Source organism: Podarcis filfolensis, assembly GCF_964270895.1.
Source record: "Podarcis filfolensis genome assembly, chromosome: 3".
Lineage (NCBI taxonomy): Eukaryota > Metazoa > Chordata > Lepidosauria > Squamata > Lacertidae > Podarcis > Podarcis filfolensis.
This window is the reverse complement of record NC_139606.1, coordinates 23,005,497-23,033,286: the sequence shown is the minus strand read 5'-3', so window position 1 is coordinate 23,033,286 and position 27,790 is coordinate 23,005,497. Positions and strand designations below refer to the sequence as shown.

At 42.1% G+C, this 27,790-nt stretch overlaps 1 protein-coding gene and 1 long non-coding RNA gene across 2 annotated transcripts in view; one reads left to right on the top strand and one right to left on the bottom strand.

Moving 5' to 3' along the window:
• Positions 1–19,954, top strand: part of MCPH1 (microcephalin 1) — a 107,140-nt gene extending 87,186 nt beyond the window's left edge. The window contains 2 exon segments of the mRNA XM_083607248.1: positions 17,743–17,980; positions 19,100–19,954. Of these exon segments, the coding sequence (XP_083463374.1) occupies positions 17,743–17,980; positions 19,100–19,158 (297 nt within the window). The 3' untranslated portion in view covers positions 19,159–19,954.
• Positions 1–27,790, bottom strand: part of LOC310759895 — a 123,824-nt gene that overhangs the window by 61,575 nt on the left and 34,459 nt on the right. The window lies entirely within an intron of this gene.

The following is a 27,790-nucleotide window of genomic DNA, read 5'->3' as shown; positions in this document are numbered from 1 at the left end:
AAAAGCAGAGACATCACCTTGCCAACAAAGGTCCGTATAGTTAAAGCCATGGTTTTCCCAGTAGTGATGTATGGAAGTGAGAGCTGGACCACAAAGAAGGCTGATCGCCGAAGAATTGATGCTTTTGAATGCTGGAGGAGACTCTTGAGAGTCCCATGGACTGCAAGAAGATCAAACGCATCCATTCTTAAGGAAATCAGCCCTGAGTGCTCACTGGAAGGGCAGATCCTGAAACTGAGGCTCCAATACTTTGGCCATCTCATGAGAAGAGAAGACTCCCTGGAAAAGACCCTGATGTTGGGAAAGATTGAGGGCACAAGGAGAAGGGGACGACAGAGGATGAGATGGTTGGACAGTGTTCTCGAAGCTACAAACATGAGTCTGACCAAACTGCAGGAGGCAGTGGAAGACAGAAGTGCCTGGCATGCTCTGGTCCATGGGGTCACGAAGAGTCAGACACGACTAAACGACTAAACAACAACAACAGGCCATTTAGGCTGCAGTGCTAGCCTCACTTTTTGGGAGCAAGGCTCGGGCTGATCTGAACCAAAATAGAATTATTCTACAGTACTTTGCCTTCATGCACGCTACCTCTTAAACAGGTTTCAAGAGAGAGAAAACATGCATTGTTTTGTACAGGCATGTTTAATGATGGATTTTAAAGTCCTTTCAAAGTATTTGCCTTTTTAAGTTGTTTTGATTTCCAAACACCTCCATCTCCGCCGCTTAGGAAGCCTCTTGTTTCAAGCTGGCATTCATGAATCAATCGGTATAAATACATGTTACCTCAACTCTGGAGTCACACGACTCATTAAAAACTGATGTCAGAGAAAATAAAAAGGAAGTGAGAAATTGGGTAAGAGGAATAAACAATGGTTTTAGAGCAAAGGACATTTGTGGCAACAGCAAAATAATTAGTTCCTGACATCTGTTTCCCTAACAGAAAAAGCAGTTGTATGTTAACCCCTTTATAAATGCAAGCAGTATGTTTGTAGAGAGTTCTGATATGGAGGTACAAATAGTGAACACAGTTCCTATAAACTAAACTTCTCATCACAACAAGTTAATACCGCCCCCGGCCCGATTCTTATCAGCTGAGCTCTGGTATTTTCTAGCCTGGCTCTAAAGTATAAATACCAACAAAATGTTCTGATGTACTAAACGTGCCGCATTTGTATTGACCTTATTCAGTTCTGATGCAACCAAACTGACCATTTCCTCCCTCTGTTTCCTTCATGTTGAATTTTAGATTGTAAGCACCTCGGGGCAGAGCCTGCTTTGTGTGTTTTCCCCGGGTAGCTCTGTTAATACTCAGGAGCTTGTTTTATCCACTCTGGCTCACACCCTAATGCATAACAGTTTTCCTTCACAGTGCCTGAAATCCAAAATACTGCCTGTAGTGCTCATATGTGCAATGGAGCTTTTCAGGCGACCCCTTCCCAACACAGCCATTCACAACGTTTCCCTGGGGTCGTATTCAATCAGCCACTGATTGTAAGTTGTTTAAAACCTTTTCTTTTTTTTAAAAAAAGTGTGTGTGTGTGTGTGTGTGTGTGTGTTTTAACCCACCTTGGAAACTTAGGGTGAAGGGTAGGAAATAAAGAAACAATTCCATAGAATAAGGTCAAAACCAAAGTGGGTTAACCAGAATGGGTATCCTCAAAACAAAATAGTTTTGTGAACGGGAACCGATTCCCGCGCTGCGCAGGGGGCGTTCCGGCCCCTGCCCTGCCATTGTTGCTGGCGCGCCACGCCCCCCGGAATGGCACCAATCGGGTGGCAGCTCGGGGGCGTGGTTTAGCTGCTCAAATGCGGCTGCGCCAGCTTTTCCCTCCATTGCGCTGCCGGATTTCTTCGAGTCACCCACCCACCACTCTCTTTAGTGTGTAGCTTCTCGCTTGACCTTGCTATGGGCCTATGGTTGGTCGCCTTGGTTGCCCAGGGAGCCTGGTAGGAGTTTTTTCCCAATTGGCAAATTGGCACCGGCCTCTTGGTTTTCTTGCCTACCTTGTAGCAATCGTCACAACTTTCTCGGTATTTGGCGGTTAGGCATTGGAATGTGTTGTTGGTGTGTGGAAGGGCAGGGCGTGGCCATCGCCTACCCCTTCACTTATGGGTATTCCGTTAAAGGAATCCGGCGGTCGTGGATCTTGTCCGATACCCTGCGTGGCTGGGGGCCATGGCACAACCCCTGGTGACATCAGGGGAGAGCTTATAGTTGTATTTGCATCAACAGGCTCTCCCTACTGGTGGTTAACCCTTGTCAGACTCACCCCTCTCCGAGTGGGTGGAGTCAAAATTTGCTGTTGTCCAATGCCTAAGCCAATACCTCTCACATGCTGTAATCAATAAAGTTGTGGCCTTTTCTAGCCCATTAACCTAATATACTGTGTCCACGTGTCTTTATTATTCCCAAGTGGGGGATGGGTCCTCGAATCACAAACCCGTTTTAGTTTTCACCATTGATTTATTTGCCCTTCTGCTTGCCCTACTATATGAAGTTTCCACATTTTAGCCTAATGTCCCAGGTTCAGTCCCTGGCTCTGGGTAGAGTAAACAAAAAGCTCCTCCCTAAATCCTCAGCGGGCTACTGACATTTTGTGTAGCCATATTGAATTGATCTAGGAGAGCCATGTGGTCTCATTGGGATCAGTTCATTTAATGGTTGATATTTTACTAGGTTTTTATATATGCTGTAAGCCACCCAGAGTGGCTGGGGAAACCCATCCAGATGAGCAGGGTATAAATAATAAAATTATCATCATCATCATCAGTGTACTCTACGTGGGGCTACCTTTGAAGGTGACCCAGAAATTACAACTAATCCAGAATGCAGCAGCTAGACTGGTGACTGGGAGCGGCCGCCGAGACCACAAAAGACCTACATTGGCTCCCAGTACATTTCCGAGCACAATTCAAAGTGTTGGTGCTGACCTTTAAAGCCCTAAACGGCCTCTGCCTAGACAATTCAAAGTGTTGGTGCTGACCTTTAAAGCCCTAAACGGCCTCTGCCTAGTATACCTGAAGGAGCGTCTCCACCCCCATCGTTCAGCCCAGACACTGAGGTCCAGCTCTCAGGGCCTTCTGGCAGTTCCCTCACTGTGAGAAGTAAGGTTACAGGGAACCAGGCAGAGGGCTTTCTCAGTAGTGGTGCCTGCCTGTGGAACACCCGCCCATCAGATGTCAAGGAAATAACCATCTCACTTTTAGAAGACATCTGAAGACAGCCCTGTTTAGGGCAGTTTTTGATGCTTGGTGTTTTATCCTGTTTTTAATATTCTGTTGGGTGGGGTATAAATAATAAATTTATTATTATTATTATTATTATCATCATCATCATCATCATCATCATCACTATTTCTGGGCCCAACTGAGCCACGATGCACCAGCACAATAGATAACTATTTCATTGATGAGTAAAGAAAATTACATTAGTCCATAAACTACCAATTTTATTTTTTTGAGGTCTGAATTATTGCTGCTCTCACATACATGCATGTGTGAACATCGGCGTGTAGTACTTTGAACCCCCAAGAGTTAAGTCTTGTAGCTCAAATCTAAACTCTCAGCTATTAATTCTGTTGTCTGTGCACAATTCTATTAGAATCACAATATGGTAACAATAAACAATATTATTTAGCAGGAACGGTTTGGGTGAACACCGCAGGGTAGCTGGAATGTACCAAATAGGCCTCAGCAGGGAATGTCATGGTATTTGACCCAGTGTGAATGCAGCTGTTTCTGTGATGGGTATAGGACTCCTGGCAAAGGCTTCGCGCACTCTCACTCTCTGTTTTGGTCTGTTTCAAATAATTTTTTATATTAGAAGAAAGAATGATAGAAAGGGCAATGGCTGTTGGCCTGAGCTCTCTTTGTTTATCGGAATGGAAAGTTACAGAAACATTTCCCAAACGGTTCTGACCTCATTCCAGTTTTTATGTATGTACAGAAAGTCACGAGGAGTGTAAATGTGAATTACCGTATTTTTTGCCCCATAGGACGCACTTTTTCCCCTCCAAAAATGAAGGGGAAATGTGTGTGCGTCCTATGGGGCAAATGCAGGCTTTCGCTGAAGCCTGGAGAGCGAGAGGGGTCGCTGCGCACCGACCCCTCTCACTCTCCAGGCTTCGCGCAGCTCTCCACAAGGCGCGGGAGCCCGGCGCCGGGCTCCCATGGCTTGCAGAGAGTTGCCTGTTCTGGGGGCTGGGGGAAATAACATTTTTTTCCTTTATTTCCCCCCCAAAAAACTAGGTGCGCCTTATGGGACGGTGCGTCCTATAGGGCGAAAAATACGGTAGTACCATTTCTGTTGGATGCAGACAACTGATAACTTTTATGGTCAATTAATATGTGAGAAGCTTATTAAGCCTTGTGAACTGCGGTTCTCACCGCAACTACTTTAACACTTTTTCCAGAAGGTCGGCCACAAGTCAGTGTCACCTTCAGCAGACCCTCCAAGTGACCCTATTTTCCAGGAATGGTTCTGGATTTAAATAAGCCATCCCAGTTTCTGATTTGATCCCAGAATGTCCCTCTTTTCCTTAGAACGTCCCTACTTTCATCAGAGAAGTGTTGGAGGGTATGGTAGGATGTCCCTGTTTTTGTTGGGCAAATGTTGGAGAGGACATCTCTATTTTCACCAGAGAAATGTTGTTGGGTATGCCTTAGCCTCCCCAAAGAGTTAGCCAGACCTAGGCTAGAGCAATCAATACAGGTCAGAATCAGCCACATTATCAGCATGCTGGGACCTGTGTACCTGTGGAATGCTATTCCATTTAGCTTTTAAAAAGTCAGATTTTCAGATCTGGGAGAGGGAATTCCAGAAGCCGAACACTGGGGGGGGGGAGGGGGGGTTTGTTCATAACATTGTACAGGTGGCCCATAAAAAGTGTGTGAACAAAGCGTGGATATTCCAAAGCACATGCGCAGCACTGAATCAAACCGAAGGGCTGCACCACCATTCATATAAAGTAAAGGTGTGGGAAACCACATAGGTGCAGGTTCATATTTTAATATTTTCAAGTATAAAATATCTGAACAAATAAGGAATGAAATGTGATAAATCCCAGTGCATTTCGAGTATCACTCTTCTTCAGCTGAGGAAGAAGGCTTGGCCAGGATCCAACCCATTATATTTAGCAGGGACAGTTTGGGTGAACACCGCAGGGAAGCTGGAAAGTACCAAAGAGGCCACAGCAGGAAATGTCATGGTATTCGACCCACGGCAAATGCAGCTAATTCTGAGATTGGTCTTTGTTGGCTAAGCCATTGCTCCTTCTTTGTCTGTTTGAAATATTGTTATTATTTTAATTCTAGAAGCCCAAAAGAGTGATGGAAGGGGTAATTGGCATGAGTTCTTGGTGTATATTGGAACAGTAAGCAAAAAAAAAAAGTTTCTCAGCCAGCCCAAAAGTAGACGGTCTCTATCTCATTTCAGTTTTTATGTTTATTTGGAAAATGAGCTTTAGTGAAATCCATGTGGGGAATATAAATATTAATTATTGGTGTGTGCATTGAATTCAGAAAACTTAAACCTTGTAAGTTGTGGCTAGTTAACGTATGAAAAGATGAGGTCCATGAAAAAAAAAGGATAGTCAGGTTTCATATCAGGGATGTTGATCTATTGAGAAAAGAAGAAGCACTAAGTTAGACAAACTCCAAACTCCTTCAACCTGCAGTGCCCACTACCTCCCAATGAATGACCCTCCGGAACAAGACGGAAAGTGATGGGGGGTGGGTTGCATCAGCATCATTTTATTTTCCTTGCTACAACAAAAATCATGCTCAAAGCGGCTTGCAACAAAGAATACATCTCAAGATCAACCATCGCAAGAACCATTTCATAATGACTTGCTGAAACTGCAACATAACAGCAAATATAACATCCAAAAACAACATTTCAGTAAATATAACAATATTGCACTGACAACATTAGACCTCCTGGCAAGAGAAAAATAACAAGGGAGCTTGACACCTTGCTTTTGTCTTGGTCCTAGAAACACTCGTCCCATGATGCTGCTCACAGTCCTTCTCCAGCAGCAGCTTCTTAGAAGACTTCCAAAGGAAGGGAGTGGGGTAGCTGGGAACACTCCTCCAACGATGTTGCAGGAAGAAGGGGGAATCTGCAGAAAATCATCTTTCCCCTCCTTCCTCCAGCAGCAGCCTACTCTGCATCTCAGTCCCTTCGGTGAATGCAAAGAGCAATTCATAATAATAATAATAATAATAATAATAATAATAATAATAATAATATAATAATAATAATAATAATAATAATAATAATAATAATAATAATAATAATTTATACCCCGCCCATCTGGCTGGGCTCCCCCAGCCACTCTGGGCAGCTTCCAAAAAAATATTAAAATACTGTGATACATCAAACATTAAAAGCTTCCCTAAAGAGGGCTGCCTTCAGATGTCTTCTAAAAGTCTGGTAGTTGTTGTTCTCTTTGACATCTGATGGGAGGGCGTTCCACAGGGAGGGCGCCACTACCGAGAAGACCCTCTGCCTGGTTCCCTGTAACTTGCCTTCTCGCAGTGAGGGAACTGCCAGAAGGCCCTCGGTGCTGGACCTCAGTGTCCGGGTAGAACTATGGGGGTGGAGACGCTCCTTCAGATATACTGGACCGAGGCCGTTTAGGGCTTTAAAGGTCAGCACCAACACTTTGAATTGTGCTCGGGAAACGTACTGTTTCAGTTTTGCCGAAGACGAGCCTGATACAAGCCCTTTGTCTTTGAGGAGGTGTCGGATAATAGGCAAATCCTGTCTTGAATTGTTTTGTTCTTCAATGGCTGTTTTACACATGTGGGTCACCACTTAGTATTGCAGTCATTGGCAAAGAAGCATGTTTGAGCTCATCTCTCCAGCTCACCCTGATGAGCACATAATAATAGATAACTCTTTACTGGCAAGTAGCAATTAAAAAGTTGATAATATATATGCATGTGTAACATGAATATCTTCTTCACTTGACTGTGGGGGTTATGTCCCAAGCTTTGAATTGTGTGAGATCTGAATTTTTGGCCCATCTGATGGGGTAGAAGTATTTTGAACCAATGCAAGTTAAAAACATAAGAATAGAATTGTAGAGTTGGAAGGGACTCTTGAGGATCATTTGCTCAAAGCCCCTGCAATGCAGGAATATGTAGCTGCCCCATATGGGGATCGAACCTGCAGCCTTGGCATGATCAGCACCACGCTCTAACCAACTGAGCTATCAGAACACTGCTGCATCACATCAAAGGCCCATCTAGTCCAGCATGCTGTTGTTCTCATAGTGTCCAAGCAGAAGGTGGTGGAAGCCAGCCTGAAAGCAGGCCTTGAACACAAACAACACCCTCCCCATTTTCGGTTCCCCAGCAACTAGTGTCCAGAGACTTACTGCCTCCAACAGAGCAGCTAGTAGCCTTTGAATCTCCATTAATTTCTCTAAACTCACGTATGCTTGTAAAAGTCTTTCGTAGATTAGGTTCGACTCCAAAGACATCCACCTGAAAGTGTGTTTAGGATTGCAGCCTTAGCTTGTATTTGGAATATAATAGTGCTGTAGTTAAGTCAACTGCAATTCACTGTTTGTGTAACTTTACGCATCAGTCTGTTTGAGAAATGACTCTTCTTTACTTTGATTTTTTTAAATTTTACACGTAAATGAAAGGAACTTGACATTACCTTCAAATGTCAAAGCAGTATGTGTTAAAGCTTCTGATACAAAATGTGTGAAGATGAGTGTTTATCTTTTGGGTCGAATCCTGATTCCTTGGTTCTTTTAATAGCCTATATTCCACAATTTACTGCTGCTTTAGATAAACAGCTGGAGAAACAGACCTTCAGAGCTTACTATTTATAGTTGTCTTAAATCTTACAAGAGAAAAACCGTAGTTCGTTAGTGTTAGGCAGCTGTTTAGGAATCTTTATTGGCTCTTCCTTATCATTCATTTAGAGTAGTATATCTAGCAATAAAAATGATCATAAATCTGCTTTGCATATTATGCGGACAAAATTGATTTCCCCCCCTTAAGATGTTAGTCCTGTTTTATATGGAAGGCAGGACTGCTGGATATTTAGACTAGAAATCTACCTCACGCTATAAATGTTCAAATATCTGTTGGACACTCACAAGTTTTGAATGGACAGAATTTCAGCTGTGAGTCTCTAGAGAACCCCCCCCCCCGAAACTTATATGTTGAAATTCTAGACGCAAAGCTAACTTGCACTCCTTGTTCTACACATGAAGGGGGTTATTCTGTGGCAATTAATTATTCCTGTTGTTTCTGCAAGGTGCACAGAGATGTTTTCCAGCCCAAGACAGGAAGAACATTCAACAAATGCCTCTTCTCACTCACTGGCGATTAACAACGCAATATTGATAATGAATTTGCTGCCTCCTTCTGCCCAATGATGTTCTAATGTCCTATGTGAAGAGACATACGCACAAACCAATAACAACTCTCTTTATTCCCCAAGATTATATATCCCCTCTTGTTAGCCCTAAAGCCTGCTACCTATCAGTTTCAGGCGATGACAAATTTTGTATTCTGAGCTGATTATTGGCCCTCCCCCACTTCCTCCCATGCATCCCACCCATAGTTAGCTAGTATGAGGACCACTCATTTTCATTTGCTTGCCTTTTCACGGCTCCCGGCATTTGCAGGAAGCAGATTTATCTTTCTGTTTGGCATGCTTATTAACATGGACAGGATTCCTGTGCCTAGGAGGGGCTTTGCCTAATAAGCAAGGGAGCAGCTCTTGGGTGCGTTCAGCGCATATCTCTTCTGCATTGTGGGGCATGTGGAGACATGGATCAGCCCAGTCCATTCAAATGAATGGGCAAGCCATTTGTGCTTGAAACAGTAAATTGGATTTGATAAAAACAGTACAGGGGGCATCAATTGACGCATGGCCACTGACGTGTGGATCCTTTTGGACCTGGAAGAGGCTGGAATGGATGGGGTGGAACAGGGGCAGAGCAGGCTTATGCGCACTCTGTTGACATGTGCGGGGGCCAGGAGCAGAACCCCCAGTCAAAAATGGTCTCGGCTATACTAGGGTTGCCATATTTTGAAAAGCAAAAAGGAGGACACATTTGCCAGCTTCTACTTTTAGCTATGGATCTCTAGGACGACTCTCATTCTACACACCCATGAAAAAGAGAACATGTCCTACAAAAAGAGGACATATGGCAACCTGAACTAGCTCAAACAGTGTAACATTCACTCAAATTCAAATGCTTGAAGGCTCCAGTGCTACAGACACATATCAGTGTCCCTACAGTGGGACTTGCTTCTTAATAAATACGTGTAGGGCGATTGCTTTTATAGCCAATTTTTTATTTTATTTTCCCCTGCTGTGTTATCATTTGACTTCAGAAAAACACGTATTTAAACCAGCAGTGTTTTGGTTCCTGAATGTGATAGATTGTAAAATTCAAAACAAAGATATTTGCACATGCTTCCTTGCTTTATGTTTTCAGGTGTTATCTTTCCAAAAAAAAGTTAGATTGCTGGGCTTGATATCTTCTTCTTTCATCTATTGATGGTAGGGAAGTGTGTGAGAAAGCTGCTCCTGAGAGAGAAAAAGCTTGTGATCCCTAAAACCACCCATCTCGCCGTATCCCTGAAAGGGTTTCAAAGACCTTGCATTGTACTAGATCATCTACTAGGAGGGTTCGTGTGTTACATTCAACAATAGTTGAACTGTACAAATCAACAAGTATGCACTCTTTCACACAACACTTGAACATTTGTAGAAATGAGTGCAACATGTGAATGAGCTGGTGGTTTTGTAGCAGTAGCGGTTGCAATTGCATTCCCTATAGCTTTGCTTTTAAAAGAATGTGCCCCCAACCGCCACTTAAACATGAAAGGAAAGTGACAATTTGTTCATACATCATGACTGCAATGTTATTTTTTAATATACTCTACCTTGTATCCCTCCCCCTGCCCAGTTTAGTAAATGCAGTGTTTTGGTTAAAATGACTGACCATAGATCACTCACTCTCTTCCCTTTGGACTCTTCCACTCATCCTCTCAGTATGTTGTTTGTTTCCCCCATGCACCCCCTTTCCTTTCCTTCCTTCCCCTCTGTCTATTGTTTCCCACCTGCTGTGATTTACATCGGTTTGTGTCCCGTGGTATCCTACTGCTGATGCAAGCTTATTTCATTGAATGGAGGCTTCCATCAGTGGAACAGGGAAGGCTGTGATTTTTGCCAATCTACCCTCCACCTGCCACTAATGCTTTCCCAAAGGGCCATCGAACCCTCTGAAGCCCATTGGTGGTGCAGAGGGAGAAGGAATCAAACGAAAATCACCTCCATCCCCGTGTATGGGAAATGCATGCAGAAGACAAAAATCTTAGTGATCTGACACAGTTACCCTTCCTGTCTCTGTTCCTTCCCCCTCCCTTGGTCTTGCGAAAATTTTTGACGGTGTGAGAACAGTCTTTAATGTCCTGAGAATGTTGAGAGGAGGCGAAGCCCCACAAACAGCTGGCTTAATCAGTTTTGGAGGATAATGCTGGGTACCTTCTTTGATGTTGGACATTGTTTTGAGAAAGTGGGGCGTTGGGAGGGGGTGGCTAATGGATGATCTGCGCGTCGCCAGTCTTGGAAGCCACACAGGCTAGCTATAAAATCAGATGGTTTGGGCAGAGTTTCTTTGAAGCTCGCGCAGGGGCCAATCGGCCACAGGGCCGTGCAAACTGAGGCTACCTGGGGGAGTCGCTTTGCTGCTTCTTGAGGGCCTGCTTCAATCTTCAATCTTCTCACTCGCTTGTGTATTTTATATCACTTCTGAACCACCTTGCCTTTGGCAAGACACCCCGGTCTGTTGATGGAGACCCCTGCTGCCTCTAAGAGCTTCCTATCAACAGGGTGTTAGAGGCTTTTGTCAACATGTGATGAAAGATGCCTCTTGGGAGCAAAGACCAGTATATGGCCTACTCAGTTCTGTAAGTCGGTGTATCGCGTTTCTGGTGCTGTATAATAAACGGTTTACCTTTATAAAGTGTCTCTGCCTACTTAAAGCAGAGGTAGCCTATGCCATTGCCTTCAGATGTTGTGGAATGCTGTCAGCCATCATGACTAATGCTCAGGGATGATAGGAGTTAAAGTTCACAACATCTGCAGGGCGCCATGTTGGCTACACCTATTCTAGACCTTCCATATGGCAAAAGTCATTTTCTCTTCAAATTCAATAAGAGAATTCACCAGTGCAGTGTTCTTTCAGATGTTTGCTACGTCTGTGATGAATGATGCTTGTTTTTCTGGGCTTTTTAATTAGAGTGTTTCTACATTTGCCAAAGAAAATGTTGGAAGGCAGACAAAAACTGAAAATTATTGATGTAATAGCTTATTTGTAAAGGAAACTGAACTTGTTTGGTATTTTATTGAAACAGGAAGTTCAGCAATCCGTCCGCAGGACTAACAAAAAATTCTCAGGTGCTGGTTGAGTCATCTGTTGTTGAGCGTAATCACATTCTCCCCTGATTTGCTTTTAAAGTTCAGTGCAGTTTTTTAAGGAAGGAAATTAAGCGTGGATTTGTAAATCTGTCTTCTAAGAGCTGCCAGCTGAAATAATTCAGCACTGTAAGCACCATGTTGTATGGATTTCTGCTAGACCTTTCTGTTTTAATACATGCCAGGATTCTACAGGTTTTCAAGTTTTTTTTGGGGGGGGGAGGTGGAATTGCAAAGAACGCAAGGATTAGCTTTAAACTAGACGTCGAACTTGAAGTTTGAAGCTGGTTCTTAATCCTTTGCCAAAACTCATGTTTATTCATGTTGACCTTGATGCCATTATTTCCCAACAGCCTCCAATATTGAAAGACCTGTTCTCATTCGTTGCATGTCACTGTAGATGTAGTTTTAGCAAGAACATCTTTATTCAGAGAAGTAGCTGAATGACTTCAGCCTGAATCTGAAAACTTAAGGAAGGTGAACCTATGGTGGCTAAGACCATCCTAAAGCATGAAAAAGTGGGGTATGGAGGTTTTTAAAAAGTTATTTGTAGATTCCCAAGAGGATGGTGTTCCCTTCCCATCACTTCTTCTAACATTTGCAGCACAAATGATGCCTGAAATAAAAAGAAAATGTTTGGCACACTACGAGGTACTGTTACACGTCTTAATGGCATCTCAGCTAAAATTAAAGAATAAAGAATGTACCCGGACTGTGCTTTTAATAATTGTAGTTTGTTTTAGATAGAACAGAAGGTCTAGCATAATGCGTATTTTTGGTTAATAAAACAAAGCGCAGCTCTTAATGTAGTATTCCATTTATGATGAACTTTGGGAAAGAAATCTTTGAGGAGCATGTTTGCCAGGCTTTCGCTTTCAACAATCTCTCTGATAACTGTTATTATTGGAATAAAAGCTCTTTCAGTTTCAGTGCACCACAGTAATAAACATACAAATGTTGCACGTTAAGGCAAAGGCAACACTGAAAAGTCAAAAAAAAAAGAGGGTTTCTTCATTAGAGAGAAGCTCCCTCACAATCGCCATACGAATTTTGAATTCATATATAGCTTTTAGAAAATCACTTTCATCTAGAATATAGGCACACGTACTTCCTTCTGGTGGAAATTTTATTTGCTATGCAGGAAAAAGTGATTCAGACATTTTCAATATGAAATTGAAAATTTGCCAGACAATAGATTCGTCTGCCAAACACTTTCGCAGAGTGTTCCCACTGGAAGGTTGTATTTCAGACAATTATCAAAATTAACTTTTCTTATCAGTGTGTGAGAGTATTAAGGCTTATCTTGCAACATACAGCGGAAAGGCACATTTTAGTTAAATTGTCCGTGCTCTAGTTTGTTCTCCCTCCCCTTTCTTCTAGGGCATGGAGCATACTTGAATGATACAAACAAAGAGAGGCAATAACTAAGGGGGATATACACTTAATATAGCACATTAGTTTTCAACTGGGAATGGACAAATAGTGGAACAGCACTTAATTTCTTATTTGTGAATTTAGCCTGTATACACCATGACTCAAGACTTTATTAAGTATTATAATGGATGCTGAAGTAATCTCACAACTTTACGTTCTAGAACTGTAATATGTGAGTTGCTTAATATGATCTGGATGTGCAAGAGAGTGGCAGGCCTTTTTGAAAGAACCTTTAAAATGGTAAAAGAGTATTGGGAAATAATTTATAATGAATTGAAAAAAATGTTTAAAAGCACCTTTCCAAAAACAAAAACAAAAAACCAGAGTCCTTTTTGTTGGGGATAACTCAGATGGAAATTCCCAGGTGTCAAAAAAGGTTTTTTATGTATGCCACTATGGCAGCCCATGTTTTGTTAACTCCAAAATGGAAAATGAGCAAGGTCCCAACCAAAGAAGAATGACAACTTAAACTGATGGAATACATGCAGCTTGCGGATCTAACTTACATAATAAGAGAACAAGAAGAACATTCGTTTAAAGAAGACTGGAAAATGTTTATTGAATATATGGGGGGAAATTGTGTACACTCAAGAGAGAGAGTCCCAAGGACTGCAAGAAGATCAAACCTATCCATTCTTCAGGAAATCAGCCCTGAGTGCTCACTGGAAGGACAGATCGTGAAGCTGAGGCTCCAAGACTTTGGCCACCACATGAGAAGAGGAGACTCCCTGGAAAAGACCCTGATGTTGGGAAAGATGGAGGGCACAAGGAGAAGGGGACGACAGAGCTCGAGATGGTTGGACAGTGTTCTCAAAGCTACGAACATGAGTTTGACCAAGCTGCGGGAGGCAGTGGAAGACGGGAGTGCCTGGCACGCTCTGGTCCATGGGGTCACAAAGAGTCGGACACGACTAAACAACAACAACATAATGGAATACTGAATGGTTTAGTTTATATAAAATATGCAGGGATTTATGCTATGCAAAATGAACCATGGAAAGAGAAGAAGGGAAGTCAGCAATATTTTAAGGTTTTTTAAATACTCTAAATTGTAAAACAAAAAATTTAATGAAAATTATATCTAAAAAAGAGAGTGGTGGGCCTTTTTGCACTGGACTCATTTGGGAACACCTTACCAACCCAAGTTGGTAAAAGACACTCCTACTCACCAAGGATACCTGTGGTTTCAGTGACCGAGCTAAATCCAGATGCACCCTCACATTACTCATTTGCTTCTTCAGGGAGAGCCCAACTCTATCCAGGGAACTGGGAACCACTCACCCCTGAGCCTCCATTTTGCCAGGATTCAGTATTTTTGCCTTCATCTACCCCAGCGAGTTCTGGCTAAAACGCTACTCTGGAGTTAGTGTTGCAGGAGGAGGGTAGACTGGCAAAAATCACATGGCTTGATGAGGCATTGGAAATGTCAAAGTGTCCAGCAAGCAACTCACAGAGAAGGTCTCTGAAGTGTCCCATCTTTCTTTCTGTCTTTCTTGTAATTTGTGATGGCCTTCATCATGCATGTAAAACATGCACAATAATAATTTTGGGTATCATACATAGAATATCATACAAACAAAAAGTTGGCCTGATTTTCAGTCCGTGGGTATGCTACTGAAAATGATGCTATTTCACAAGTCACTTTCCTGGTCACATTGGAATGACCACCAGACAGGGATGCTACAAGTTGAAAGAGGGTTGGTGGTGGTGGTGATTGTTTTCAAAATTATAAACTTAGGTATGTATGGGCAACTGGACTAGTAACTTCCATGGGCATTTAATTTTGCATGTGCTTTTTTGAACGTGGGTGGAGGGCACTACACAGGAAACTTTTATTTTCTGGATTTTCAATTTTTTAAATATGGCAACCCTAGCAAACCTACTCTTGTTGATGTCACCTTTTCAGGTGTTCATAGTAGGTGCAATATGGGAAAGGGAGCCTCATGCCCTGACCTACAGGTATTCATTAACATGTGGGTGAGAGTTCTCACAGCTAGAAGAATGGAAGCAGTTTAAAACACTAACCTAAACTCATATATATATATATATATATATATATATATATATATTACCGTATTTTTCGCTCTATAAGACGCACCCGACCATAAGACGCACCTAGTTTTTAGAGGAGGGGAACAAGAAACAAGAAAGCAACGCAAAGCCTCCTGAGCAAAGAGGGAGGACTGCTCCCTCTTCGCTCAAGAGGCTTTGCGTGGCTATCTGTGCACACCGATCCCTCTTGCTCTTCTGGCTTCAGGGATAGCTGCGCAGCCTGCATTCGCTCCATAAGACGCACACACATTTCCCCTTACTTTTTAGGAGGGGGAAAGTGTGTCTTACAGAGCGAAAAATACGGTACTTGATTGCTGCTCCATTGATTTAATGGAGCAAGGAAGCATACATTTTGATTGCTTTTGAATGTGAACAATTTCTGTGGAAACTGAAGTGCCGTGTCTCTTTCAAAGAATCTGATTGCCAATTCCAGTTTCAAATGGACAACTCGCTCCATAGGCTCTGTTCATAATCTCAGCACTAGCCATTCCAGCTGTGCAGTATGTAAGTATTTAAATGCACAACAGCCCTTGACATCATGGTTTAGAACTTTTCCTCTCTGGCATTTCCTGATTTTACATCTTTATTGTGAAACATAAAATAGAAGCCATTTCTTTTTCCTTGTTCAATTTCCTTGTCTACTCAAGTACATTGCCAGTACCACTGGAACCACTGTGAAAACAAAATGACTTTTTGTTACGACCACAACAAATAAAAGCTTTCAGGAACAATGTTGAACAAGCCGGAATACAGCAGGCCCTTTAAATCATGTCCTCCAAAATGTGTAAAACAGCAGGATTACAAAGCAAGTTACATTGTGTGTATGTTCTTTCTAACAAACTCTGGCTCTTGCTGGCTTTTAACATAAACAGAGCTTGTCACTTCTAATCAGCGTCAGGTTAGAAGCTTTAGCGCCACAAAAGCGATGGGACAATTTTAGCACAATCTGGTTTGATTATTAATTTTAGATAAAGCAAAGCTAGATTAATGTCTCTTGCAGATCGTTTTATTTCTCTTGGATTTTGCTGATTAGCCTAAATGTCTCTAAAGGCAGAGAAACGCTATTTCGAATAATTGAAAAGTGTATAAATTGCATTTATCCTGAGGAGGTTCTAACATTTAAAAGAGTGTGTACGTTATCCATGTTAACGTAAATGTTTAACCCAGGGTTGGAAAACCTATGACTCTCCAGTTGTTTTTGAACTTCAGCTCCCAACACCACCGGCAGCCACCAACCATCACAACATCTGGAGGGCTACCCCGTTAACCGTTTAACCAAGTCACTTTGTATTTTCACGAATAAACATTTTTCACTTTTGTTAAAGTCGTTGTAGAGACCTCCCTTTGGCAACTTGGTGCCCTCCAGAAGTTTTGGGCTGCTCATTAGGCCATAACTCTCATTAGGCCATGCCAGCATGGCTGATGCCTGAAAGGGTGGAATAGATTTAGTGCATACATCACTCTATCAATATCTTAACCACAGCTTCAAGATCAGACTCATGTTCCTTCTCTGTATCCTCTCTCTGGTATGAATTCCAACTCCCTTCCCAGCCTATAGCTCACTATAATACGTGCACTGGTAGTAACCATGGTTTATATACTAACGAGTATTGCCAGTATAGTATCTCAGGGCACTATGCATGGTTCTCTGCCTCTTTTTCAAAATATAGTCCGGCCCCCCACAAGGTCTGAGGGACAGTGGACCGGCCCCCTGCTGAAAAAGTTTGCTGACCCCTGACTAACACATTAGCTCCATCCACCTAAGGAATTTGTTAGCATTTGTGTTGTATTTGCATTGCAAATGTATTTCACAAAGAATAAATGGTATTGGGGAAGAAGTTGGCAGTTGGTTATTCTCTTGGTTGATTCTTTGACTCAGAACCTGGGAGTGTGGCGACTTCGACGCTGCCTGGAGGTTTGTGAGGAGAGGCGAGCTGTGGATTAATAACTTGTGCACAGTTGTGATGGAGTTTTGAAAACAAAAAGGACTAAACCCTCTCTTGGGTTCAAGGGAGAGAAACACATTGTATTCATTCATATATATATAATTAATATATATATATATATATATATATATATATATATATATATATATGAATGAAGAATACTTGTTGCTCAACTGTTGCCAACCTGACAAGTAAAGATTTATCTTCAAGTCTTGTGTAAGGTATCTATTTTATCACAAATAGCTAACAGAATTCACCTTTCATGCCACACTAAATCTGTTGGCCTGGGATTCAGTTTATCCAAAGCCCACCCTCCTCCCCCAGCACTTTCCTAGACTGGATCCCTTAACTAACCAGCCTAAAGCAGGTTTTTGGGAAAGTGGTAGATCATTCACTGCTTAAATCTCCAGCCTCCGCTTCACTTAGGAATGTTCTGTACGGCCACAATCCTATCTAACCGGGGGTAAAATTCATCAAGTGCAGAGGAATATACTCCTGAGCAAACACATATTGTACTTACTTGTTTATTTATTTATTTTAAAAAGAGGGCATTTTGGTTCATTTAAATAAATATCGCTGTGTGTAAAATATTTTTTTTAAAAAATGGGTTGATTAATATCAATGTTGTCCTGACTTTGTTTTCTGAAAATTATAGAGCCCTCTATCAATGTCCTATGGATCTCTTCTAGTCTTAGGTATGAGACTTTGGTATATAACTATCACACTTATATCTCGGTTAGCTTTAACTCTAAGACTCTGCATTGGTAGACTTCATGTGCACGTGAGCTGTTATGCGCAAAATTCAATTTCTAAAGAGTGCATCAGAATAGTTCCTTTTTTCTCTTCAAACAGATCTGCAGATTTCAGCGCTACCTTCCAAATAGAGAAGTTCACCAGAAACTCTTTTCAAATCATCCTGCAATGTTCATATCTCCTGCTAGTCAACCACCCTATAAGAAACTATGTGAGCTGGTACAGCTTTGTGGGGGGAAAGTGTGCAAAACTCCCCGTCAGGCTAAAATCTGCATTGGAGAATACAGGGTTAGAAATAATATGGACCTACAGTGTTTATCCGAAAAATGGATTCTAGGTAAGTGATCTGATTATTACTTTTTAACATAAAACCATAGCTGTGCGTGCACTTAAACGTAAGCACATCATCCACTCCCATGTTAACATGCCAGTATACAATACACACATAGAGCTGTCTCACAAAACTAGTTCTTCCTATGCACAAGAAATGATGATCCCTGCTCATCAATCGCACACAAGTCCTCCATAATTTAAGGGAAATGTGAATGTGTGCATAGTGCATAGATATTGCTTTTCTTATTTCAATATCCATAGTCAAACACCTTCCATTTTCTTTGTGCATAAAAATTCCACATAACACTTCAGCCCACAACGACATTTCCCCATCTGATCACACATGTGTGTGTGGCAAAGAAGAAGCCATTCCTGCTGGCGCTTAGGAGAAACTGACTGTGTGACCCAACTGCTGCTATTTGAACTGCCTACCAGTCTAGTTGGGACGCGGGTGGTGCTGTGGTCTAAACCACAGAGCCTAGGGCTTGCCGATCAGAAGGTTGGTGGTTCGAATCCCCGCGATGGGTTGAACTCCCGTTGTTTGGTCCCAGCTCCTGCCCACCTAGCAGTTCGAAAGCACGTCAAAGTGCAAGTGATAAATAGGTACTACTCTGGCGGGAAGGTAAACGCCGTTTCCATGTGCTGCTCCGGTTCGCCAGAAGCGGCTTAGTCATGCTGGCCACATGACCCGGAAGCTGTCTTCAGACAAACGCCAGCTCCCTTGGCCTATAGAGTGAGATGAGCGCGCAACCCCAGAGTCGTCTGCGACTGTACCTAATGGTCAGGGGTACCTTTACCTTTAACTTACCAGTCTAGCTGCATTACTGAGCCTGCCTATCCCTATGCATTTATGTGCATGGAAATTATGAGTGGGCCTTACACTGTTCCACTTTCTTCTCAGTGTGTATAAAAGAATATTCAGACTGAGGAATCCTACAGTTATCTGAATGCAGGATCTCCTTTTAGCTCAGTCTTGAACCTACTAGGCCAGGTGGGTTCAACATCCAGGCTGAAAGGTGATTCTCCCATTCGGTGTGCAAACAGATCTCCCAGTTTAGTGTCTGCTTCTATGCAAATCTGTTGGTCTGCTCTAAATAATATCCTTCATTTCCCATCCCCACAGATTCAGTCACACAGAACAAGATCTGTCCGCCTGAAAACTACAAATTTCAGAGTAAGTAAACAACACCAGAATCTTTGGACTTCATCTAGCAAACCGAGCAATAAATACTTCCCACTTCATAAATGTAATGAAACATGCTTACTTTTTTTAAAAAAATGCAAGAACCTTCAACGTCGAAGTGACAAAGGACATCTAAGCCCTACACTTAGTCTGTCCAAAGATATGTGAATGAGCATCACACAGATGTAAAGCCAAACAGCAATGTGGTTTCACAACCATGTTAGCGTCACAAACGCTACAGTGGGCTGCAAATAGATACTTTTGTTTATGAAATCAAAGCCTATAAAACATGAAGACGGGGTAGATGAATTTCTAACTTTGCCAATATTTTTGCTCTTTATGCATATAAAATTTTATTTGCTCCTTTCATACAAATGGCAATAGAAGACTCTTTGCAAACGAGGAACCACCTTTTACAGACAAGCATATGAACCCCTTTATTAGGAAACTTGCTGCCAAGACAGCAATATATCATGGACTGAAATAGAAATAAATAAAAAGTGGCATGTGAACACATGGTTCCCAGTAAAGAGCAGAATATGATATCAAAAATTATTCTTAAAAGTTTGTGTATCATGATCTCCTAGCCCTCTCATAAATGTTTTATGCACAAAAACCTGTCATCACTAATTTATGTAACCCAACATACCAAATTGATTTTCTCATAAGTTGTCTTGAAATGAAATTTCAAGTCATGTACAGTGCAACCTCCTGGGACAAATGTTCATTTTTATTAGGTGCATATGTAACAGACTTTACAGTGGGAGAATAATAAAGATATTTACAACAAACGTATTTAAATGACGGAGACTGGTCGTCTTTGCTTTAAAAAGACATTTTCTACTCGCTCAATAGCTCTGTCAGGTTTTATGCATGCAGCTTCTTTGTTAAACAGCTCTGATTTTAGCCAAATGCAGGAACATTTGACAAATTGGGAGTCACCAGAGTTTACACTGTTGGCACATGAGTGAAGAGCTTTTCTAATATATATGCAGTGGTACCTCGGGTTAAGAACTTAATTTGTTCTGGAGGTCCGTTCTTAACCTGAAACTGTTCTTAACCCGAGGTACCACTTTAGCTAATGGGGCCTGCTGTGCAGCCGCCGTGTGATTTCTGTTCTCATCCTAAAGCAAAGTTCTTAACCTGAGGTACTGTTTCTGGGTTAGCGGAGTCTAACCTGAAGCGTCTGCAACCTGAAACATCTGTAACCCAAGGTACCACTGTATATATTTGCAAAGATACTCAGAGATCCTTACAATTAAAAATCTCCTCCTGCAGGGAATACTTGCATTTCACACATTTCACACATCGCACAGCAAGAAACCAGGTTTGCTGCCAAGCATACGAGGCTCTTTAGCCAATCTTAACTCCGTATTGACTGCATCTGTGTAACTCGTGCGTTTTTAAAAATACTGGTTTGTTGCATTCACACTTTCGCGTCCTTAAAAATGCAGTATATGAAAAGGTTCTTGGTTCTCTCCTGTAGATGGAGAAATTTGTGGAAACATTAATCCGGAATGCATAATCTTGTCACCCTCTTCTGCGCTTCACTGGGAGAGAGGCACTACAGTGGAAAGCAACATTAAGGAATGTTCTTTGGCTACAACTCTCATCCATCATTATGGGCCACGCTGGCTGGGATGGGTGTTTTGGCTAAGTGTAGTATCTGTTCTTATCAGTTTAATGCTTGCTGGGACGGTGGGAGTTGGCGTCGAATAACCTCTCAAGAACCACAGGTTTCCCATCCCTGCAGTACAGCGTAGGACCTAGCGTAGGATCAAGCAGTTGGTCCCTTACCTTTCCCGCCCCGACCTGGCCACAGTAATCCATGCGACGATCACCTCCAGGCTTGACTACTGTAATTCGCTCTACGCGGGGCTGCCTTTGAAGCTGTCCCAGAAACTCCAGCGGGTACAGAATGCTGCAGCGAGGCTCCTCACAGGGGTCTCTGCCATGGGAGCATATTCACCCAGTGCTTTTCCAGCTGCACTGGCTCCTGTTAGAGTACAGGGTCAGATTTAAGGTGCTGGTTTTGACCTTTAAAGCCCTTTACAGCCTAGGACCCTTGTACCTACGGGACCGGTATGCCCCACGGAGGACCTTAAGGTCCATAAATAGCAATAACCTAGAGGTCCCGGGCCCTAAGGAAGTCAGATTAGCCTCAACCAGAGCCAGGGCCTTTTCAACTCTGGCTCCGGCCTGGTGGAACGCTCTGTCTCATGAGACCAGGGCCCTGCAGGATCTGATTTCTTTCCGCAGGGCCTGTAAGACAGAGTTGTTCCACCTGGCCTTTGGCTTGGAATCAGCTTGATCCCCTTCCCCTCTATCTTTTTTCCTCTCTCCTTCTGTGATGGAACTCCTATTTGGGGACTTCCTTGGCTTTTTTTCTGGCCCATGTAGGACCAGTCTGGATAGTTGGCCTTGGTGAAGATTTAACGTTTTCATCCCAAAAAAAATTTTGATTTGAGTTTCTACTGAAATGAGGCTGCATTTTAAAGTTGTATTTTAATCTTGTTTTTAAGTTGTATTTCAGTCAATTGTTTTATATCTGGTGTTAGCCGCCCTGAGACCGGTCTTGGCTGGGGAGGGCGGGGTATAAATAAAATTTATTATTATTAGAGGAATCCTGCATCAGTACTGGGGTCTGTGGAGTGAGAGAAGCATAGCTATTGGCCAGCACTCTGAGCCAATTCCCCAAAGCTGTCAGAGCATCCCCATTTCCCAAAAGCTGACATCAATAGAACACTTCATCAAGATGTACGGCAAGGGATTTCAGTAGAGCAGAGCTGTCTACCTGTGCCTAGGCTGCCTTTTTGTAGGATGTTGCATTAGATTATGTTTGTATCACTGCTGCTTGCTTGAACGACAAAAGTGGGATATCGGAATCCAGTGGTAAGTTCTACCAGGTTATAGATACCTTTCTGAATGTTTTCCAAATAGGTTTGCTCAGTGCTTTTTTCTGGGGGGGGTGTTACACGGGGGTACGCATACCCCTAAACATTTTGTGAATCTAAGTTTGGCCTCATTGAGGAGCAGTATTTCAATGAGTAGGAAAATGAGAGTGTCCCTAAACATTTTTTTTAGAAAAAATGCATTGGGTTTGCTTTACATGTCACATATATATTCTTGCCATGGCAGTAGGATTTCAGTGCTATCATCAAGAGACATTAAGGTTATTACAACCCCGCACTTAAATATCATTCCCTGGATGAACATCATTCAAACACAGGTCAATGTTTGCAGAAATTCAAATAATTTCAATATATATTAGCATGTGGATGGCATGTAGCTGGTTTGGAGTCAAGGTTTTGCGGGTCCCAATAGCATGATAGCATTTACAGCTTTCAGTTTCTGGGGAAGGGAAAGCTTCTCTTTTTACCGTTCACATTTGGAGTCTGCCTACATGGCCAGGAGAAGGAAACTTCCATCACTCACCTTGCCTTAAGAAGACCATTATTTCCAAGTACCTATTTCCATTTTCTCACCATTAAACTACTATTTGGGTTCATGAAGTTCAATAGGATATATAAGAAGTGCACTAAAATATGGCTTTGCAACACAATCTTGAAACCAAAAATAAAACACTCATTTTTTTCTGTTCAAAGCAGTTATTATTTATATTATAATAATAATAATAATAATAATAATAATAATAATAATAATAATACCTTTATTGTCATCGTACAACCTGTGTGCAATGAAATTAAACAAGCCTCCCCCCCCAACACTCAATCTCTTATCAAATAACACACCACCTCACAAGTCAATTTCACTATGTTATTTTTCGTTCAACAGCCTAACAGCCCGCAGATAGAAGCTATTTTTTAGCCTGTTGGTACAGCTGATTATACTTCATTATATCTTATTTCTATAATGCTTTATATTTTAAGGAAACAAAGCTCAAAGAAAGCTACATTAAAATATCAAATAAAGCCATCCAGAATAAAACAGTACAGAAGAAAGTCAAATATAAAGTATAAATTGGGACTCTCCTGAAATAAACTTCTATATAGGTATCTCCTAACAAGCATATGTAGGATGTCAGACATAAGAGGAAATGCTACTTCTCTGCAGAAGGGATTATTTTATTGTTTCTTAAATAAATGGCACTGTTTCCTGACCTTTTAATTCCCCATAACTGTTTTCCATAAAATATCACAAGAAGCAGAAGGTATTAATACTTAACCTTCCACCTAATCGGGCTTCCTGAACTGAAACAACTGTTCTGGGAAGACAGTGTTCTGAATGCCTCAATCCATACATTGTACTGAGGTCCTTTTCATCATAAAGAATAACTTCCTTCCATCCACAGCAGCCAGTAATAATGATAATGAGCTTGCCTGGGGATGTTAGATGGCAAGGCTGAAACTAATAAGTGGGTGGAGCTGTCATCTCATTTGTGGCGCAGGGTTTTTCCGTTATAGAGGCCCCCAGGCAGCACATATCATGGATAACAAGCTAGTAAATGACTCTTTTACTAAAGTAGGAGGAATCTACAGCCTCTTCCCTGGGGCACAGATTTGTTTAGGTATGTATGCTCCCTTTTTCTTGTCGCGTTCTGGCCAAACCTTTGAAGCGACGGTTTCTACAGTAAAAAGATTGCTTGAAACTGCTGCTATTGGCCTTTTGCTGTGTTATTTGGGGATTCCAAAATAATATTACTATTATATTTGGGGTCAGGAATAATACCGGCACCCAGTGTATGGCTAAGCATTTTTACAAGCAAAACATCTGAACTGGAGGTGAGTTTCCAGGTGCATTCTGCAACGATTCCGGCATGGTCCCACCTTGTTCCGTAGGGAACAGTATTCTCCTATATACCTGTCTGCAGATGCCTTGGGATAAATTATTGGAATGAGAAGTCTTCCATCCACACTCACATGTATGTATACAGGGACAGCTCCTTATGGAATTGATTTGTCTTTATAGTGATTTCCTATGCCCATGTAGCTTAAATTTAAAATGAATCCGGAAATGCTTATGAAGATAAAGTCTGGAAAGCATAAACAGATGTGCTGCCTGATCGCTCTCTGCTTTAGCCACCGTGCTGCAAGCCTCTGCAATGCGCTGGAACAGTTAATGTGGCACCCTAGGCAAATCAAGAGGGGCAGAGCAGTATCTGAGCTGTATAAGTAGTTGCTGAAATCATTATGACAGGGGGAACTTTAAAAAAAACCAAAAAAAAACTCCCCAGCTCCAGATTAGAAAATAGCATGAAAGCTTTCAGGCAATATGGGGAAAACAGTGGTCCAGGATATGAGTTTTATAGCCTTCATTCATTAAAGAAAACACATTGCGTGTACACGTGCATCACTTTCCATCCTGTGACCAGGCAGTCCTGTGTCAGTAGGAGCTTAAACTTGATATTCATATCAAGGAAGTTCTCCCACCTTTGTCCAGGCCATTTCCTCCCTGTTTGTAATCCATTTCAGCTGGGGTGCGTTTGATATTTAGATGTAAATATCCTGTGTCCTGTATCACGCAGTGGCATGAATGATATCATATTTTGAAAGTATGTAAACATCAAAAATTCCTCAATTGACTCATTACAAAATGAGCTCATTACTTTCTGTTTTCTGCATAATTTTGTTGCTGTGAATGATCCTTGCTGGGATAAGCCATTTACATTAGAATGTTGCTCAGATTTTCCTGGCTAACTCTGAGACATCTATAGCGGTATGAACCTAAATCAGTTTCCACATAACAATGTTTAAAAGTGAAAGGCCCATTCAATATAATGAAATAATTAAGAATTCCCTTATTGCATAGCTATTTAAAATGCCCAATCATTGCAGTTTATAATGTGCTTATCCAGCACATTTCAAGCATTTAAAAGAGCAGATACTATCTCAGGAATCCTTACAGCAGCCTTGTAAATGATTTCGGTATCCTGCACATTACAGAGGGAGGGCTAAATGTGAGGAAATTTGGACTTTCAAAAAAAACCCACAGTAGACTTATGACAAATAGGAATCAAACCATGAGTTTCCTTGTTCACATTCTTAGTTGCAAAGCTTTTACTTGTTTAAAGGGGGAAACCTTGTCAGGTGTCCAATGATCATAGCTGTCAAGTGTCCCTTATTTGAAGGGACAGTCCCTTATTCCAGCGCCATGTCCCGCTGCTGTCCCTTATTGATGGATATCCCTTAAATGTCCCTTAAATGATGTCCCTTAAATTTCAAAGGAAGCAGCTCCTCTCCCTTCCTCCCTGCCAGCCAGGGAGGAGGGAGGCTCCAACTGTGTTGCTTGGCTGTGTTGCTCACCCAATAAGAAGTCTAAGAAAGACTGGGGGGTGGAGCTTGCAAGCCTTTTGTGTGGCTAGTTAATGCAAGCTGAGGGGGGTTTTGAATGCTGGGCGCCATTTTGTTGCATGTGCTGCTGCAAACTTTGCAGTGCAAAGCCAGGCCGGGGAGGCATCTTAAGTTGAGGCTGCATAGGCCTTGTGGTGCATGTGATTCAGATTCTATTCAGTTGAACCTCTGGTTACAAAGTTGGTTGGACAGTGTTCTCGAAGCTACCAGCATGAGTTTGACCAGACTGCAGGAGGACAGGAAGACTGGAACACCTGGAACAGGTGAGGCTGCAGGTCCCTTATTTTGGCTGCTGGTCCCTTATTTTCAAATCTGTAAGTTGACAGCTATGCCAATGATGCCAGCTCCTGATGTAGAACCTGAACATGCAGTCATACCCATTCAAAACGTGTCCTACTGAGGATCACTAGTTTAGAGCCTAGTGTGTCTCTAGAGCACAGAGAACAGAAGAAGGTGTGTCAGACCAGCAACTAGCAGGTCTTGGAATAAACTCACTCATCACTGCACAGAGCTTATGCACAGGAACAGAAAGAAGTACTTTGGTGAGATACTTCCACACTGGCTGTGCAAGTCCACCCTTATAGACAGGCTTCCCCCTCCTTGTCTTACAACAGCTCGTTTTAATTGTACACAAAGATTGTTAGTTGCGGAGCTGGAGGGCAAAATGCTGCTGTTTTTATGGCAGAGGATTTATATTTTCTCTGACATTGCCCAGGCAACACACACCCAATTACAAGAAAAATCAGAGTCTGGGAAGCAACGATGTTGTTTTGTTCCCAGTAAATTCCATATCTTATTTACAGTCTTTTTTTTTTAATGATGTTTCAGATATTTTGATATCCAGTGTAAAAAGTATCACAATGCTTGATGACAGAAAGCAAGACAATTGGACTTTCCGAAGGAAAAAAGCTCTTTAGAGTTCCCCCTGATATAACGTTCGTTTACACAGGTCCCTTCCACAGAAATAAATGCCACCCATACTCAGGGAAATAGCACACGTGATATTTTTCTACGTTGGTCATACATAGTCCAGAAAAGTAAGCCAAAGGCACTCCCCCATTCACTGAGATATGAAAACTAGGAGTTAAATGGCACCTTCAACCTAGGTTATGGGTGCAACAATGGGATGTCTAGGTGTACTTTTTTTATAACAATGAACTGCAGCTAAAATATTCATTTTTCACATGATCTAGTCCTTCCCCTGCTCACCCCCTTAATATTCTTAAGACGGTCTCTTCTCCAGTCTTCAGAAAGTAGCTGCAAGTGAGGAGGCAGAAAAGGGCCTCCTTTCCTTCCACTCTGCCATTTTAATCAAATCTTAGGCGCGGTACTGCGCCCATAGCTCAGAAACTGCATGCGCTAATGAAATGTCCTGTCGCAAAATGTGCTCAGAACAATGGGAGTTTTGAACACTGATGTGGGTGCGTCACTCAATGAACAGTAACTGAGTGTGTAAACTGAGTCCTGAAAACACTTTGGGTGATATGAAAGCCCCCACCTGGTGCTGAAATTTGTAAACATGCCTCAGTTTTGCACTACCAGTGGTACTTCGCCAAAAAATGCAAGAGGCATTAGCTGTGTTTATGGTCCCTTACAGAAAATTAATGACAACAGAGGTAAAAGCCCATTGGAGGCTGAATGTGTAGACCGTGCTATTTCCATGCGCTTTGCGTAAATACAAAAAGTACTTTCCATATACTGTGTGTTAGAAGTAGTGCAAATGTGCAAATGCTGCACTCCTCTATAGAATTACAAATGAGAGAAATGGGAAAACGATGGTGCTGGAAATCTGCCAGTCATCTATGAATGGTGGCTACACCATGTTGATGAAGTGTCCTGATTAATTGTATTTTACACCCTGCCTTTCCTCTAAGGAGCTCAAAGCAGTATTCTCTTACTGCCGTTGTACCCTCATGGCAACCTGGTCACATAGGTCAGATTGAGAGAAAGGACCCAACCCAAGAACGACCTTGGGTGCAAACTTCAAGAATGAATAGGAATTTGATCCTGGTTCCCCTGAGTCCTAGTCTGGGACTCCAAGCCCTTCAGACGTTACAACAGCAGTGGAATCTCCTTTTATGTGGTATTGAGATACAATGGTACCTCTGGTTAAGAACTTAATTCGTTCTGGAGGTCCGTTCTTAACCTGAAACTGTTCTTAACCTGAGGTACCACTTTAGCTAATGGGGCCTCCCGCTGCCGCCGCGCCACTACCATGCAATTTCTGTACTCATCCTGAGGTAAAGTTCTTAACCTGAGGTACTACTTCTGGGTTAGCAGAGTCTGTAACCTGAAGCGTCTGTAACCTGAGGTACCACTG